Below are 18,215 nucleotides of genomic sequence, written 5' to 3' on the forward strand. Positions count from 1 at the left end.
TCTACGATTTGCCACTGACTTTATCACGTTCTACAATATGCCACTCCATTTAGAAGTTATGCAAAAATCGTGGCATATTGTATAACGTGGCAAAGTCAATGGCAAATCGTAGACGTGTGACAAAGTTCGTGGCATATAATAGATTCCCTCTCTAAGAAATATCTTAAAGACGGGGACAAATAACAATTAGGGATTGAAACATAAATTACAATTTAAGGGTGGTCTTTTGTTAAATGTGTAGTGTGATTTTTTGTATGGTCCTCTGAACACGAATCTAATGGCACATAGAAATTAGGAGTAACTGTTGTTTAAAATTTTATCCTAACAAAAAAAATATTTTTGAACAGAGAGTACTTACTTTTGTAGTCTAAACCAACCATATATTTCGGGGAAAATTGAAACCATGCCATTATAATTTTACAAAATTTAAGATATGCCATCCTGACCCATATGTCATTGACTCATGTGGGTCCTAAATGTCATTGAGATAACGATGACATATCTCAAACTTTGTAAAAATTATAATGGCATGGTTCTAATTTACCCAATATTTCTCTGCACGTTCTGCAAAAGAACTCAAAACTGTATTCTAAACATGCGAGACCGTATGCATTACAGTGTAGATATACATAGGATTAATTAGCATGGCAAAGGAACTAATACTCGTCGGTTAGAAGTGTGAGTCCAATCACAGAGAGCGTGCGCGCTTAACGGCTAAATGACAATCTTGCGAAGGGCCTAAAAATGGCGACGCCAAGGCGGCCCAACCATCTTCCAAATTCGGCCCATGACGAGCCCACCTCTCCTCTCGCCCTCCTCCTCCTCCTCCTCCCGTCTCCTCCTCCTCCGCCTCCTCCTCTCCCGCCGCCGGAGCCCCGCCTCGCGCTCCCCTCCTCCTCCCCTCCGTCGCCGCCTCCCTCTCCTCGCTGCCTCCATGTCCTCCTCCTCCTCCACCGCCGCCACCAGAAACCCCGGCTCCGTCGTCGCCGACGCCGACGGCCTCGCCCGCAAGGTCGCCGCCATCCGCGCCGCCGGCCCCGCTAAGCTCCAGGCCAGCGCCGACGAACCCTCCTCCTCCTCCTCCATTTTTGTCAATATCTTGTGGACTGACTAGGGTTTGGAGTTGCCGCAGGTCATCGCGGACTTCGACGGCACGCTCACGCGGTACTGGTACGACGGCTCCCGCGGCCAGAGTATGGGTGCTCTTCGCTTCTACAGTCTCTAGTTTGATTCGCTTGATGAAATTCTAGTGGCTTTTGACATTTTTGTTTGGAGGGAGTTTGAGAGGTGTATGTGTGTTTATGTGGTGGTAGGCAGCCATGGGTTGCTGAGGCAGGGGAACGAGGAGTACGACGCCAAGAGGGAGGAGCTGTTCGAGCACTACCACCCCATCGAGATCTGCCCCGACATCCCGCTCCCCGAGAAGGCCAAGCTCATGGAAGAATGGTGAGGAAGTAGTTTAGTGAGTAGTGCTGCAAATTTCCACCCTATTATCCTTTGGTACACCGATCAGGTGTATTCTGTTGTGGTCAAGTTCTCAAGTCCCAGTTGGACATATTTGGGAATTTAGCATTTAAGTGATGACGAAGTGAGAGTGGTGCTGCATACAACATTTGATTTTGATGCTTATGCTTCTTCATATGTCAAGCTTAAATGTGTTGCATGGATTGCAATCGGAGTGGAAGCCTTTCTTTTTTTTTTTTCAGATTCTGTGCAATCTTGATGCGCTTGTGATATTTCCATGCCATTCATCAGTTGTCCAGCAAATACCATGATTGAATGTTCAGTGTAGGCACATTGCCTGCAGATTATTCACGAAGTCTAATCAGTCCTGATGCCATTACTTGCTACAGGTGGGAGAAGACACATGCTCTCCTTATCGAAGGTGGACTTACATATGAAGCTATAAGGCAATCTGTGGCTGATGCTAAAATCACTTTTAGAGATGGAGTGGTGAAGCTCTTTGAGTTCTTGGAGGTTTGGTTTTCTTTTGCTGTTGCAGATTTGGGTTAAGTTCTAAAGTTTAAAGGGGGATGCAAATTGTGCTGTATACTCCTTTGGAACATGCATATAGTATTTTGGATTCACTATATTTGGTAAATAATCACTAAAAACAATGAGTACACTAATATATTATATTAATTGATGACAACAACGAAGCTTCTTCATATATACAAATATATTGAAACACGCACAAGTTTCTGTCTCGTACCCCTTTCTTTCATACCTACTCGCAATATCAATGATCTATTCTCAAATGTGAAGACAGCTGACAACCATCATGGGTTTTACTTTTGTAGTGTTTGTTTCTTTTGACTTTAAGCTAGTTCGACTGAACTTACCAGTTTGCAGCAGTTATTTGGGTACTTCTCATACACCAGCATATTTGAAGCAGAGGTAGTCTGATAAAACTTCTCAAATGTAATTTCAGGAGAGAGATATTCCAGTATTAGTATTTTCTGCTGGACTTGCAGACATAATTGAGGAGGTAAGTACTACAAAGTCCTCATATGATGAGATGAGCTTTGGTTGCAGACTGACACACCTGCTTTGTCTTCTAGGTCTTCCGGCAGAAACTCCACAGATCATTCAAGAACATTAAGGTTGTGTCCAACAGGATGGTCTTCAATGAAGAAGGTCGTCTTGTTTCATTTAAAGGTGATATTGTAATCATCATTTATTCATCCAATGAATTATCATTTGAAGTAATGCAGGATATATGCATTAAATGAATTCTCTACCTCCCTGAAGTTTGTTGCCTGGGGTATGGGATTGCTGTTACTTGACAATATTGGGCTCTTTTGATTGAGACATAATTTGACTGGCATATTCATGTCAATATGGATGGGTCAATCCCTTTTTTTCTATACCATCTTTTGCAATTGATGACTTAGGTTATTGATTGTTTGTCTACATCAAGTACTTAAAGACCTGTGCATTGAAACAAACTATGGTGTAATGTAGGAAAGACTATTCATGTTCTAAACAAAAATGAGCATGCCTTGGACATGGCAGCTCCAGTGCATGACAATTTGGGTGATCCAAATGGATATACTGATGACTATTCGTTGGTGAAGAAGAGGACCAATGTGCTTCTCCTTGGAGATCACATTGGCGACCTTGGAATGTCTGATGGTCTAAACTATGAAAACAGGATTGCTGTTGGATTTCTGTAAGTAGACTTCCTTATCATCTTGCTTTTTGCTTACCATTTTTAGATTTATCTTCTGCTGCATCTATAGCTTAGTTTATCCCCATGGATCTAGACTGTAGAGTACTGAATTTTTACTTTGATACTGTGGGCATCTTGGTGCCAGTGAAATTTGATTAGTTATTCTGATGCAATGAGCGAAGTTCTGAACAATCCATAGGTTGCATTGTTTCTGTTGAACATGCTTTTGGCCTAATATCTTTCAATTGTAAGCTCTCATTGGAAGTTCTGAGCAAATCCTGAGACTTGTCAACGCATGAGGAAATACCCAAACTTTAAGTTGAATTTTTCATTCCCAGTCATCTTTATTAGGCTTATTGTGTTGAATAAGTGCAATTAGATGCACCAAATTCATTACTTATGTGCAGGTGTCATTCTCTTCTAATTCAATTGCTGTACAAGATTAACTAAGCTAAGCTGTACAAGATAAACAAAGTATAGGTTTGGTCCGTAAGAACTCTCTAAAGAAAAAAAAAGTTTTTTTTTGGTTTGAAACCAAAGTTGAGCAACCACAGAAAGTCCATGTTTGTGTTCTACTGGCTTTCCTTAATCAATGCAAAGCCAATGTTTTATCACATGCAACTCGCCCACTGTAAGTTTTTCTTCGAATTAGTGACATGCATAATAACCAAAGATGGTAGTTCGCTGGTCAAACTGAATGCAAGTGGAAAAATTGCTAAAACCCTTTTAGGAACTTTGTTGTTTACCAGGCACAGTTGTTATTGCTGTACAAGTTTATGTATGAATTAACACAACTTGTTTCACAGGAACAACAACATCGAGAAATCTCTAAAAGATTACTCCGAGGCATTTGATATTGTCTACTTGGTGAGGCAGCTTTTGCATATCAGAATTATTGCTAGCCATATAATTCATTTTTCCATCCTTACATGTTCTACTTTTGATATATCAATTCAATGCAGAATGACGCGCCAATGGTGGGAGTTGTTGAGCTTGTATCTGAACTATGTCCTTAACCAAATGATGTTTTGCTGAGCTTAGCAGCCGCATCCGCCTCCCGCTCTTGCTGAAATCTGGGAATCCTATTCCCCACTTCACTAACCGGCCGGGTTTGTTCAATAAGAAGCAATTTTGTACAGGCTTGACATCAAGCAAGCCAAGCAGCCTTTTGAACCAATATCTCCTTAAGCCAATCCAAACTTGTATGAAGTCCAGAACACATTTGTGAAATGGAATTTCAAATTTGGTTTTGGTTCTCAGAAATTTCTCCCTATCACTTTTGACTTTTCGACCCACCATGATCTTGTTTCTCGTTAATTAAGTAAATCTTGTGGGTAAATCAAATGTAAGGTACGTAAGGTGATGAACTGAACCCATCAACTTCCTGACCTTACTGGACGGTAACGAGAAATCTTTATGCCAATAAAGGCATACAGTATCAACTAGGTGTGGCTATATATTATAGCGATTCAGTTATTCGGTGCGCCTTGTTCGTTCAGCTTTCGGTTTTGGTTAAGTCTACCTGAAAAAGGAAAAATAAAACATCAGATCACATAAAGCGACTGAAATTTATCATTTCATGGAAAAGATTTGTATATGTCTGCATGCCTTTATCGATATCATAATGTTACCTAATTCCAGGTCATGCCATTTGGTTGACCGGGTATGCCGTGTTATCTTTTGGCACTAACTTTTATGTTTTTTTTTTCTTCTTGGGCTGTATGATTTGTTAGGTGATAGTGATCATCCAAGGAATCTCTCTCATGCCCCATGTTACATGACAAATGGCCGTAGTCGCCAAGGAAAAATGATGCCAACTCAATTCCGTCATAAACAAGATCACCAAGGACATTCAAACAAAGAAACTGAATAAAATGACCAAGAGAATATACAAAGAGTTGGGCTCCACAATGCGTGTCTAGGTGGTTACATCATACAAGAGTAAATCATATTCTGACCAAGTATGAACAGCTATTGCACTTAAGGACTTGTATCATTGGCTTCTCTCTTCTTTTTTTCTGTTTTAGTTACAGGTCATTAGTACAAATTTAGCTTCCATGGGAAAAAAGGGGCTATATTCTACTGACTTCTTGTCTTAACACTTGATGCCTAGAAAATCACTCCTGCCAGCATGTGGAGGATCATAACATGTACCAATAACTGCAATTTTGGACCGCAAATTGTAGTGCAAGTTACTGAAAACAAATTTCTGTTTGGAAGGTGCAAACACCAGACTGCAGAAAAGCTCTAGATCTCTCTTGTACACACAAATACTGCTCCCTAGTTAAGGAGATCACATGTCAAACACGGAAAGGAAAATGGATATGGTGTGCTTTTCACCCACATTTGGCAGCATTTCATGTGTCGCATTCATTGAAAATGTACATTGGTTCTCATAATGGAAACCTCTTTATGAGCTTAAAAATGCTATAGCTTTGAACGACAACACTGCAGCACCAACAGACTACAATTATAAGTATCAGCAGCAGTCAAAATTTTGGCCAAGTCCTTTTCAGAAGCACCATCATAATTCAAAAGCCCCATGGGAATAAGTTCAGTTGTTAACTGAACCTCTGAAAACAAGTAGTGCCTCCACAAGAAGGATCAGAATTCTAACAACTTGATGCTCTGTTGGAAGCATATATACCATACGTATAAACAATAGCACAGAAACAGGTCCAAAACATAGCTAACACATGTGCATTACTCATTGATTAGTAACACAAGGTTCTTGATGGTTACAAATCCGGCACTAGAGAAAAATATGTAGGAGCAAACACCTATTTATACAAAATGCAGGCAGAAAGCTCCTAGGCCTGGACAAAAACCTATAGTAGTTAGTTCATATTAGGCAGGATACGAGCGCAAACATAAAGGACAGAAAATCTCCAGCAAGTATGCATGCAGTGGACTGATGTCAGGACAGATCACCATCAGGAAGCTATACAACAGCAACAGCTGGTGCTAGCGCGATCTCCATTGCCGGTGGTGGCTCAGGCCATGAGAACTCAAAAGGGGCTTCGATGGTTAGAATTTGAGGGGCTGAGGTAATCTCCTTTGGGGATGATGCAGTGTAGTGGAACTCTATTTGAAGCCGGTGGTGCAATGGCGTCGACGCCATCAGGCCTTTCTTGATGTCAACCTGTAGTTCCCGGATTGGGATGGCTGCCAAGAAACTCTTGATATACTCCTTGCATGATTCCTTGCCCTTTGAAACCAGTATGTTCTCTTCAGTGCCATCTTCACTGTCCTGCTCAACCGAGGAGCTCCTTGAAGAATCCTTCAGCGGTCCACTTGAGTTAGGACTAGATGGTGCTTTCTCAGGTAGCTTATGAATCATGGTGTCGTTGTCAAACTTCAAAATGTAGGCTTGGTTGCACCCTTCGTAGAGCCTTTCTCCAAGGGTGTCAATTATGTAATACGCATCACGCTCAACCTTGAGCAGAAAAAAGTGGTCATTCCAGCTCACTATATATAGATTAGGGTTATCACTTGATGAGTACTCAGCTGCTTTGCTAATCTCATCCCAGATGCTATCAAATGACATTGCTCCATCAAGGAAATCAAATCTGTGCATGTCATCGGCACCTTCAGGTTGGAAGAATCCAATAAAAGACTTGCTAGAAGAAACTGTGAGGGGGCGGATCTTGGCCTGAAGGACAGTTTCAAGATCAAAGTGCTTGTCAGGAAAACGCTCTCGGTACATCAGATTCTCACAAAGGTTTCTCCACTCTAATGATCCTTCACGGATTAAACTGTCAAATTGTGATTGTATAGGCATTATATCCTGGTTTGATTGGAACCAGTCCGCAATAACAGCCACAAGTGCTGTGCAAGCACTCTCCCCAGCAGCCCGCTCACTTCTCTGGTCTATTGATGCAAAGAAAACCTGGGAAGAGAGCTTCAGATGGCCATCACGGCTAACTATCTCTTTCAATTCCCAATTCCCAACAACGAAGTTGTCATCACCAAATTCTGAAACCATACCATTAATGGACCCATCTTCACCCCTTGATCCCTGCAATTGAAAGATGTACAGTTAAGAACATGTATCACAGACACTCAAAACTAGTTCTATGATTTAGACACAAGCCATTATTTAAAGATGCAGATGATGAATTGTAAAATTTACCTCTGAAACAGATCCATCAGAAGAGGTTAGCAGCCGTCGATCATAGTCAATATCATCACCTCCCTCTTCTCCATATGCTTTCTTCAACAGAGGTTCGCCTTTTGCCTTCAGTGATCGCAAACTCAACTTCCTCTTTCTCCAAGGAAGGATACTCCGTTTTACAGTTGGCAGCATGGTTTCCTCAACAGTTGATGATGGCTTTCCCTCTACATGGTAACCGGCATCAGATTTGCGGTGACTATAATAGATCCAGTCCTCATGCTCCCCATCAATCTTTGCATGAGCATAAACTAGGCCGCCGACATAGTTGACAGACTGCAGTGAGCCATAACTGAAGGACTTCCTGACAGTTGAATCCCCAACTTCATCTTGCTGTGCCCTGTCATCCAAATCGTCATCCAGAGACTCGATGTCACATGGATATTCAGCACCATCACTGTTAACATAGCATTTTTCTTCACTGCTTTCATCATCTTGGGATGTCTTCTTGGACCTTCGTGTCGACACCAGATCAGTGAGGATTTTCACCTTTCTCAGCCCGGCTCTGATAACTGAAACCTCATCTTTTCCTACTGGAGCAAAATCACCAGAGGATGGGGATAATGGAACGGCCATAGCAGACCTTTGTGAAGCATCAGATGTTTCCTGAAAAGCCCTTAATTCCACCATACCCAGGGTGAGCTGCAAGAAAGAAAAGGTTTTGATTGTCAGACCAGATGGAATTCGAACACGAATTGTGAACTAAAGCTTGTTAGCACCACAAACTTACATGTAGCGAGGGAGCTGACTCAGCTGAACCATTTGGCACGGACAATGGGAGAATTATCTCAATATTCTCTTCGGCGGCGGATGCATAATCTGCTAGGTTAAGGGAAGCAGTTCCAAGAATTGATGGCTTGATCTTTGGTCCTCTGTTGGCAGCCTAAATCGAGAGAGAACAAATGAAAGTCACAGTCAGACTCGCTAGCAGAAGTAACTGAAAACAAACTCATCAGCAGAAATCGCTCAAGAAAAAAATGTGTAGAACAAAAAAAAATGCATACTATTAAATGGCACGTTTCCGATGGCCTTGACAAGAACCATCTTGTCCACATTTATTCACACCTTGTTCGCATTCTCATATAGGTACAAGGTTATTATCAAGAAGTTCTAACTGGTTCTTATTAACGAGAATATCTCAGTGCAGAGGTAAGAAATGTAAAATTTTCCATTATACAAAATATTTTGATTATTACGCGATTCATAGCCATCAACTACTATTATATTATATATCCATTCATTCTTCAGAACCAAAATGAAATCTTTTTCCCATGTAAGACGAATCTAAAACACACAAATCATACCAGCAAGGAGAAGCAAAAAAAAAAAAAAGAAAGTAGCCAATACCCTATCCATAGACCAGACAAATTAAATTAAGTAAAATTGATAACATAGATAGGTAACAGTGCAATTTTTGGAGCACAATAATAGAGGGAAAAAAAATAAAACAACAAAAAAGAATTTCAACAAGCAAATCTATTCTGAGAAAGTGAGACAAGAAAAAGACAAAAAGAAAAAAAAACTATGATGCCAAAAAAATCCACATAAATAATAATTATAGTCTTGTCTCTAAATTCATGTGAAGAACATAGACGGTCTACTACTAGTAGGAAGAAGAAGAAAATGCTCACAGTGAACACGGAGAAGGCGAGCTCCCATGGCTGGAACGCGGCGTGCTCCCGGTGCGACGCGGCGGCGAGCGTCACCGTGCTCTCGAACTCCTCCTCCCACGCAGCCACCACCACGCCCGCCGCGTCTCCGGCGCCCGCGGCGGCAGCGGCATCGTCGGCGGCGGTGGCGCAGGCAACCACCGCGGCCGCCTCCGCCTCCGCCTCCCGCGTGCGGTTGCGCCGCACCGCGGTGCGGCGCAGCGAGCTGAGGGGCGACGCCTTGGGCCCCTTCCACCTCACCTCCGCCGCAACCCTCGTCGGCGGCGACTCTGCCTCCGCCGAAGCCGCGTGCTCCGCTGCCGCGGCGCATGGCTGCTGGAGCCCCTCCGCCCGCCGCACCACCAGCCGGACCCGGAACTTGCGCGCCGCCGGCGGGCGCGGCCACCGCATCATCCTCGCCACCATCGAACTAACTAAAAACTGGAGTAGCTCTCTCTGTCTCCCAAACTTTGACCAAAATTACTCGGAGAAAAAAACCCGTGGAATCCCAAACCTCCGCTCGTTCAAACAAGCCAAGAACCACCAAACCAATCGAAATGCCGAGCAAGAAAGAATCAATCCGGGATTCGGAACCCCAAATCGGACCCCCAAACCAAAACCCCAAGAAACCCCCTTTTTCCTCCTCCAAGAACCGAAGAATCGGTCAGGAACAGCTTCGAATTGGGGTGGTGGAGGCACAAGGTGAGATTTTGAGGGGACAAGCTTGGATTTTGACTCGGCGGAAGCGGAGGAGGGTAGAGGAAATTGGTTGGGGGAGGAGGAGTAGGTGGAGGTGGAGGTGGTGGTGATGGTACACGAGGAGAGAGAGGTTGCAGGAGGCGGTAATAAATAGGGTGGGGAGGAACGTTGTTGGGGCAAGCGCGGGGGGGGGGGGGGGGGGGGGGGGGGGTGGGGGGGAGGTGTTGTGACGCTTGCTTGGTTTCTTTCTCGCTTGTTTTTATTCTCCTCTTTTGCTTGCTTGTCGTTAGATTTGGGTGTGGGCCCCACTGCAGACTTTTTTCCTTTCTTTTCCTATGCTGTCTTTTTTAATTATATTTTTCCATCCATTTCATTTTCCAGTTCTTTAAAGGCTGCGTACGAGAGCAGTTATAAACTTAAAAACTATGGTTGTGTTTAGTTCACATCAAAATTAAAAGTTTGGTTGAAATTAGAACGATGTAACGGAAATGTTGGAAGTTTATGTGTGTAGGAAAGTTTTGATGTGATAAAAAAGTTGAAAGTTTGAAGAATTATTTTGGAACTAAACACGGCCTATAAAGAGAAAAAAAAGACTATCGTTTTTCGTGCGTACGTTTTCCAAACGGTTAACCAGTGTGGTTTTTAATATTTTTTTACAAAAGTTGTTTAAAAAAATATTAATTCATTTTTAAGTCTAAAATTATCAATACTTAATTTGTTACACACTAATAGTTAACCTCGTTTTGCATGTCTTCTCAATCTTCTCTATTTCTTTTCTTCTAAAAATAGAATATTCTCTTCAATAGAAAATACCGTTTTGATGCCTGATAAACTGAAAAAAAAGTTTTTGAGACTAGGTATACTACTTTCGATAGGATATCTCTGAGGAAGAAAAAAAACTTATTAATACAGCTACAGTATAGTTGTAATATAATATATTGTAAGCTACAACACAACTTTTATATAATTTGGTTGGAAATAAACAAGAAATGTGGCACGACGAGTAGCTTGGAAGGCTGACACATATAAACAACAGTACCTTTTTTAAATAATCTGATACAAGAAAAGAAATAGCCCTTATTTTCTTGAGGTTGTAAAAAAATGTATTGTTTTTTTTTCTACGGCGTGAAACATGGCATTGGTAAAATTGATGAAGTGGATATAGATGCTCTGGCTACTCCATTATTGTCCTTGTGGTTTGTGGTGATGGATTGGCCTCGCCAAGAACCAAGCGTTGGTAAAAGGGCAAAGAGCGTTTTGTTTACGTCGTCTTGCGTTGGTAATCACCACGAGAGCATCTACTGGACTACCACTACTAGCAGCAGCATCTACCGATGGATCCCACCGTTTCTCGTTACTGGTTGGTAAGTAATAAGTGTGGTTTTACACTATTTATCTTTAACGTTTCATCGTTTATTTTATTTGAATAAATTTTATGATTACTATTTTTATTATTATTAGATGATAAAATATAAATAGTACTTTATGTGTGACTAATTTTTTTTAAATTTTTAATAATTTTTTTAAATAAAACGGACTGTCAAATATTGGACACAGATTTTCACGTCTGTATTTATTTTGAGACGGAGGTAGTACGTGTGTTGGTGGTGAGCTTCGTCCTGTACATACCGCCGTACCATTTTGAAAATGTTTTTGGATTCATTCGAGATTGCCAAATTGTTTCGAATTGTTTGGTCTCACACTCCGGATCTGTTCGGCAGTTGTCCTTGTTAATTCTTTAATCTGAAGGCACAATCATTGGTAGTACCTCTGTAACTGTTCGATCAGTGTTCAGAATTTGAGATGGTTGTTTTATCTTGAAAATATATTTACTTGAATTTGTTGAACAGCTTGCAATAGAGTTTCAGGTACTAGCTACATATGTCTTGTTTCAGGTAGCTCTACCAATTTGTTGGGAGAAGATACAGCTATTAGAAGCTCTCCTAAAACCAGGGCCGGCCCTAGGGGGGTCAGGCCGTGCGGCCGCCCGAGGCCCCCAAAATCTAGGGGCCCCCTATATACACATATAGTATACTATATAATTCTAGTCCATGAGCCATGTGTCTATATTAAGTTAGACAGCTGAATAGCCCAATACAGAAAATGAATTTTAGTCCATCGTCAGGCCTGTCTCAGCGAAACCGAAGCAATCTTCATCTGACTCTCGTCGCTTCGCCTTGATCACATCACGCCACTCGCGTCGTGCCGTCTCGATCACATCACACCGCTCGCTGCTCCTGCGCTCTCGGCGACTTCTCGACGTCTCGCAAACAGAAGCAACAAGTCGGCAAATCGCGGCTCGCCAGTAGCCACACTCGTGTCGATCGTCCGCCGATCGCCTTCTCTGCTCGCTACTGCTATTTATTTCTCTTTGAAATTTCATAATATTATATATAGATAATTTTATCACAACGAATATTCAATGTTGTGTGTTTATAAGACTATATAAATATATATTAGTTTATGTATATATATAGGGGCCTCTATATAAGTTTTTGCCCTGGGGCCCCAAGACCCTAGGACCGGCCCTGCCTAAGACCATCACAGTAGTATAGCCATCTACTAGCTCCAAATTATCTATAGCCAATATAATAGCCAATTCATACAATAGTTGCTTACTATACTATTAATACATGGTCCTACCTGTCATATACACATTACGTCTTGGAATCTGTGCTGCAGCTGGCTACAGATCTATAGCCCGCTGCTCTTCTCTCTCTTCTTTTATCTTTTTAAAATATGTTTATAGCTAGCTTATAGCCTGCTATTGTACCTGCTCTAAGTAGTACTCCCTCCATTCCAAATTAATCTACATATAGTTTATTTGAAATTATTCCAAAATAATCTGCATATTTGTGTTCATTCATTAAGTCTATTCGTTATTTGTGCGTGGGAGTAAATGGACATCGGAGTAAATGGAGTAGTACGTGTGTTGGTGGTGAGCTTCGTACTGTACATACCGCCGTACCATTTTGAAAATGTTCTTGGATTCATTCGAGATTGCCAAATTGTTTCGAGTTGTTTGGTCTCACACTCCGGATCTGTTTGGCAGTTGTCCTTGTTAATTCTTTAATCTGAAGGCACAATCATGGCAGTACCTCTGTTCGATCAGTGTTCAGAATTTGAGATGGTTATTTTATCTTGAAAATATATTTACTTGAATTTGTTGAACAGCTTGCAATGGAGTTTCAGGTACTAGCTACATATGTCTTATTTCAGGTAGCTCTACCAATTTATTAGGAGAAGATGCAGTAACTGGAAGCTCTCCTAAGACCATTCACAGTAGTGGACCTCTGTGGTGTTCAGCCTCAACACCAAAAGAAGAATATTCGTTACCACATCCTCCATCCGCGCAATCTCCACGCGTAGCCAACTTGGGCCATGGGTTGCTCGTCAGGTTTGCAGGTGGGGCCCACACTTGAGCTTGCCTTGCCGTCAGGGAAGGGAGAGGGAGGAGAGAGACCTCGTCGCCGTCGTCGACCATCCCTGCGCTCCGCGCTGTCAAGCTTGTTGGTCAAGGGAGGAGAGCTGCCGGGGGCTCTCCGGCTTGATAGGGAAGGCAGTGGGGCCAGAGAAGCTCGCTACTCCACGTAGCCGCCGGGGAGCCCCTACTCCGCTCGACACCGGACTGCGTCGCCCCGACCTCGTCGCAGAGAGGGCAGGGGGTGGAGAGGCGACGAAGACGAGGACGGATCCGTCGTTGATCCGCCGCTGAGCCGCCTCGAGTGCCACCTTGCCCTGTCCACCCCATTCTGTGCCGCGGCGGCTGGAGGAGGAGAGGCGTGGCGGCCGGACGAGGAGGGGGGATGCGCGACGGAGGAAATCAGAAGGGGAGAGGGAGGCGACGGAGAGGCAGAGGAGCTCGAGCATGAGGTCGAGGCCGACATTGATTCGGAGCTGGCGCCGTTGCTGCTCGGGCTGCCCCACTACTCGGTACTGTTGCTGCATGGACCGCCCCGCCGACCGCCGAATTTGCCGATAGAGAGAAAGAGAGAGGAGAGAGATGGAAGGCCGAAAAGGGAAAGAAGAAAGAGAGAGGGGAAGATGAAAAGGGAAATAGATGGTACTGGTGGGACCCACTATAATTAACTTGGACTGTGGAATATGTAGCTTAACACGTTCTTCTTCGTCTAGGTGGTATGTGAGTAACAACAAATATGAGGGACACACTGCTATTGCCCTATAAAGACCCATAGACGAATTCCTAGGCAATTGTAGTGATGTTACTTGATAATGCGGTGGAACTTTCTCTCTGTGGTTAGGAGAGAACAAAGCAACCGATCGAGTCAATATGTTTATTTTCTGATATTGACATGTTTAATTGGGTCGTTGTTCTAATTTAATCGGGTTTTCACTTATTCTAATTAATGTACTTGACAGGGTTACATCTTCAATTAATATGGTTGACTGATTGTGACCTTAATTATAAGGTTTACTTATTTATAATGTGCTCCAATTTAAGAAATAAGTGCTTTTATGATCAACATACATCCGCATGGCAAATATCATCGCAGTTAAATTCACAAATTCCTTTTCTCATGATTGAAGAATCCTACTCTATTGGCCTAGAAAATATTCACTATTGCATGCAATTTTCTTGGTCGTTGTATTCAACAAAAATCAACTTGCCTACTGGCTACAGCATAGTAGTAGATCACACATACTCCATCTATCCCATAATATAAGACATGATCAAACTTGACACGGTCTCCAAAACTAATGTTTGTCTTATAATTTCTTATATACTATAAGGTCTGTAGTAACAAAATAATAATCATATGAAAGTAAATTCAAATGTGAATTCAATGATATAATTTTTAGCAAGTAAAATTTAATTTATATTGTACTAAATGTTGGTTAAAATGTCTTGAATGTGGAATCTTGAAATACGTGGGCGCTTTATATTATGGGATGGAGAGAGTATATAATTGATCCAGTGCCTAATTGCTCAATTAACAACTAGACCTCCAATCTTTCGGTAGAATATATGTTTAGTATATATAGCAAGCAATATGATTGATCCATGAGAGCTTGCAAACCACACATAGGTGAATCCACCCCTCCAGCTGGAATGAAGAGGACATCTTGTGTTATTGTTCCTTGGAATAGATGCCTTTGCTCGTCTAAGAATTTATAAAAGCATGATTCCATCCAAGCTTACCACATTTTTCTACTTGTCTCAATAATAGCAACCCCAGATAATTAATACCAGTACTAAGTTATACTAGTGGTACACAGATGGAGACCCCTCCCCAATTTCTTAAGAGTAATTAATCATCCAGTGATAAAAAGAAAACTATGTACTTCCCTCTGTTAGATTTTCTTTATTTGGTACATTCAAGTCAAATTAACTTTAATTTGTAGATTTTAATCAATAGTTAGTTTAATTACATGTAATTGTAGTGTGTACATATTATACCAACAGTTTCATATTTCAATATATTGGTTCTTACATTTATCAGGAATATATGTTATGATTAATCATGGGTCAAATTTTAGTCTTGAAGATTTTTTTTTGAAAAACAAAACCCATCCTATAAAAAGTGGAGGTAGTATATGAAAATTAAAATAATAAAGTCGTGATGTCCCTAAGTAGGAGAATACTAAAAAAAATTGAAGAAGCTACATGTACATTTATTTTATTTTAACAAAACTCTCACATAGGATGCTGATCAGTAACTCCCATAGCTAGTTAAATCAAATGGTTGAACACATTATTTGTAATTCCTATAAGTCAATGCTGAAAAATAAACAATGATATAAAGAAAAAAACAATGATATAAAGAACCCCTTACAAATTGATTCTATAATTAAGTTTCAAAATTTAAATTTTCCGCGTGGCTGATAACTCAGCAGGCAAACAAAACGATGGACGTGTAGCATATGCTCACTAAAAAAACAATCCTTGTGGTTAGGACATTTTGTCCTACATGTAAAGAAGACAGTGTGGAAGGTTAGGTCGCCTATGGATGCACAATATCCATCTCCCTAGCTGTGGTGATTCAGGTTCCAACGGTGACCGACCACACAAAAGCCAAAGAATTCCACATGATTGTCTATGCTTGTCTGTTTATGTTTATTATAAATTGGTCTATATGGTGACGCCGTCGAGATTATTTGTAGAAAGTTCCATAAACAAGAATGATTATTAGTTTGATACACACTATCAGACAATGATTATACTAACAACCAAAGCATAGAGGTAGCGGAGAACAAATCATGTTAACGATTGCTACAAGGAAAAGCAAAGTGCTTTAATTTTGCCTTTTTGCTGGCCTCTCAGCATTTTGTCCAGCTATGAATCCATCTGCATTAGCTGTTTTAGGTTTTCTATTATATATATTTTACAAAAACAATTGATGAACATATAATTGGGTTGCGATCTGTAACCATAAACAGGTGAAAATGTATACGTATAAACCCGGAGTAATAAGAAACTGATATGTTTTTCCCACTATATACGTGTGCTTATGTACAAATGGTGCAATACTATATATCAACAACGAGGGTTCACAATACTGACCCCAACAAAATGTAAAAAAATCAGATAATTTCTACCAATTTTGATCAAATTTACTGTTTTAAAATTGATTTCATTGAAAGCCGTTTGAAATCCCCCTCGAAATCTGACTTCGAGCTGCCTTGAAATCATGGCATTTCACCAAAACCTTGGTATCAACACACCGTTGTACTAGCTAGTCTAGCTAGTAAAATTTCCTTTAATAGTGAAAATACAAAATATGTATGTACCAGTGGTGAAGCCACCATCAGGCTGGCTGGGTGGACGCTCGGGCTCCACCGTTGACGTATCACCATTGCAATTGCGTTGCGGACCGCTCTCAGCGTATAGAAAAGGAGCACCATAAAACACCATTGGGCATTGGTCACCCGGACTCGACAACGTCGTTGGCTTCATCACTTGTACCACGTCGAATTTTCTATGATCAAATATATAGTCTCAGGTGGTCAACGAGAAAATTATAATATTGGAACTGCAAACATTGGGGTTTCGCTGTTTTGACACTCTGAATGGATGACAAATGAGCCCATCTGTGTCTATGAAATGTAGGTCCAGTGTCATTATAGCAAATGTTAATGTTTGCAGTGTCATAATTACAAATCCCCCAGTTATATATATGATCATTGGAAACACATGTTAGGTTTAGCTCGATGTTGGTTAGTAATATATTACCATAAACTCAACTAGCCCTGATGGGCTAATTAATATTTTTCTAATGTGTAGTATAGTTATGGTGGAATTATATAAAGTTTTCTACTCGAAAAACTTGCAATAATTTTTTTAGGTATTCCCTTGCTTTAAGTATAAATTGATTGCATGGGACTACCTATTTAATTTAGGTTAAGTTTGCTCGGAAAGATCGGAACTTTACCCTGACTTCAATTGAGTTTGCAGGTATATTAGTTTTCCTCCTAACTAGAAAGGTAGCCCGCGCATTCGCGCGGGCAATGCATCATGGTTTGCATTTGAAAATGGATCATATTTATCAGATAGCCTTTACAATGTTTTAGAAGTATGTTTTCTCAACAAATATTCTTTGTTGGTATCATATTGATAATTTCTCTAAGCTATATACTACTATAGTATTTAATTAATCTATATAAGCAATTATCTATTATTATCATCATCATCATCTAAAAAGGAGCTAGACCTAAATTGTTTAGAAAACATGCTTATTAAATTGAAAGCAAGTTGTTTTTTTTCCTTTTTTATTGAATGCTTTAGGCCTTGTTGATGAAAACGTAAGTGTCAGTGTTATGGATAACACATACTCAATAGTAATCGACTAAACTCGACGGGGCCCACTATAATGCCAGGTCTTATACAGAATCATACCTCGTATATAGAAGGAGTTCCGAATAAGAAAGTACAAGAAGAGTTCTACATGAAAACTATAAGGACGTACTCGAATTGTATCCATATTGGTCTCCCTAGTTCTACTTGGACAGAGAACATCTATGGGTATAAATACGAGACCCCTAGGAGGAGAGGGGGGGGGGGACACAAACCAAGACAAGCCAGAACAAACCAACACACGCCGCCAGATATCGACATCGGAGATTAACCTAGATATAACTAAACTGGTGCCATCAGAGGCTGTCAAGAGGGATCTAGCATTATCTTTTATCTCGGCGAGTACTTCAAGGAGGAAGACTACCCCGTCGTCGACTACGTGTTGGTGTTCATGCCGCAAGTCGACGACGATTAGATAAGCTATCCCAATTATTGTACTCGTGTGATTCTGATGAAAAAGAGCAACACCGGCTTCGGCCAACAGGAGTAGGATTGTTACCTTCCATGAAGGGACCCGGACCTATATAAAAATTCTTATCTCTGTCTTTTTTACTTCAATATCGCATATACCCTGGTACCAACGATCCCCATATCATGCCAATACTGTAGTCATGATTTAAAACGTTAATAGTAAGACCTAGCTAAACTCATTGTTCCTTTTCCTCCGCCATACGGTTTTCATGCAGCTCCTAGTTACTGTGTTGAGATGTG

At 41.1% G+C, this 18,215-nt stretch overlaps 2 protein-coding genes across 2 annotated transcripts; one reads left to right on the forward strand and one right to left on the reverse strand.

The window, feature by feature from the left end:
- Nucleotides 1–784: 784 nt before the first annotated feature.
- LOC127766753 (uncharacterized) lies at nucleotides 785–4,653 on the forward strand. The gene is made up of 9 exons (XM_052291889.1): nucleotides 785–1,051; nucleotides 1,133–1,193; nucleotides 1,314–1,446; nucleotides 1,854–1,977; nucleotides 2,432–2,488; nucleotides 2,562–2,658; nucleotides 2,965–3,172; nucleotides 3,979–4,039; nucleotides 4,135–4,653. Exons 1-9 carry the CDS (start codon nucleotides 788–790, stop codon nucleotides 4,186–4,188), a joined length of 1,059 nt encoding a protein of 352 aa, XP_052147849.1. The 5' UTR covers nucleotides 785–787; the 3' UTR covers nucleotides 4,189–4,653.
- A 1,194-nt stretch (nucleotides 4,654–5,847) lies between these two features.
- On the reverse strand, nucleotides 5,848–9,819 carry LOC127766752 (uncharacterized). Its single transcript, XM_052291888.1, has 4 exons — nucleotides 8,975–9,819; nucleotides 8,074–8,226; nucleotides 7,305–7,985; nucleotides 5,848–7,190 (listed from the first exon to the last, which is right to left on the reverse strand). The coding sequence occupies exons 1-4, from the start codon at nucleotides 9,416–9,418 to the stop codon at nucleotides 6,114–6,116; spliced, it is 2,355 nt and encodes a 784-aa protein (XP_052147848.1). The 5' UTR covers nucleotides 9,419–9,819; the 3' UTR covers nucleotides 5,848–6,113.
- Between the last annotated feature and the right edge of the window lie 8,396 nt (nucleotides 9,820–18,215).

This window comes from Oryza glaberrima, chromosome 3, assembly GCF_000147395.1.
Source record: "Oryza glaberrima chromosome 3, OglaRS2, whole genome shotgun sequence".
NCBI lineage: Eukaryota > Viridiplantae > Streptophyta > Magnoliopsida > Poales > Poaceae > Oryza > Oryza glaberrima.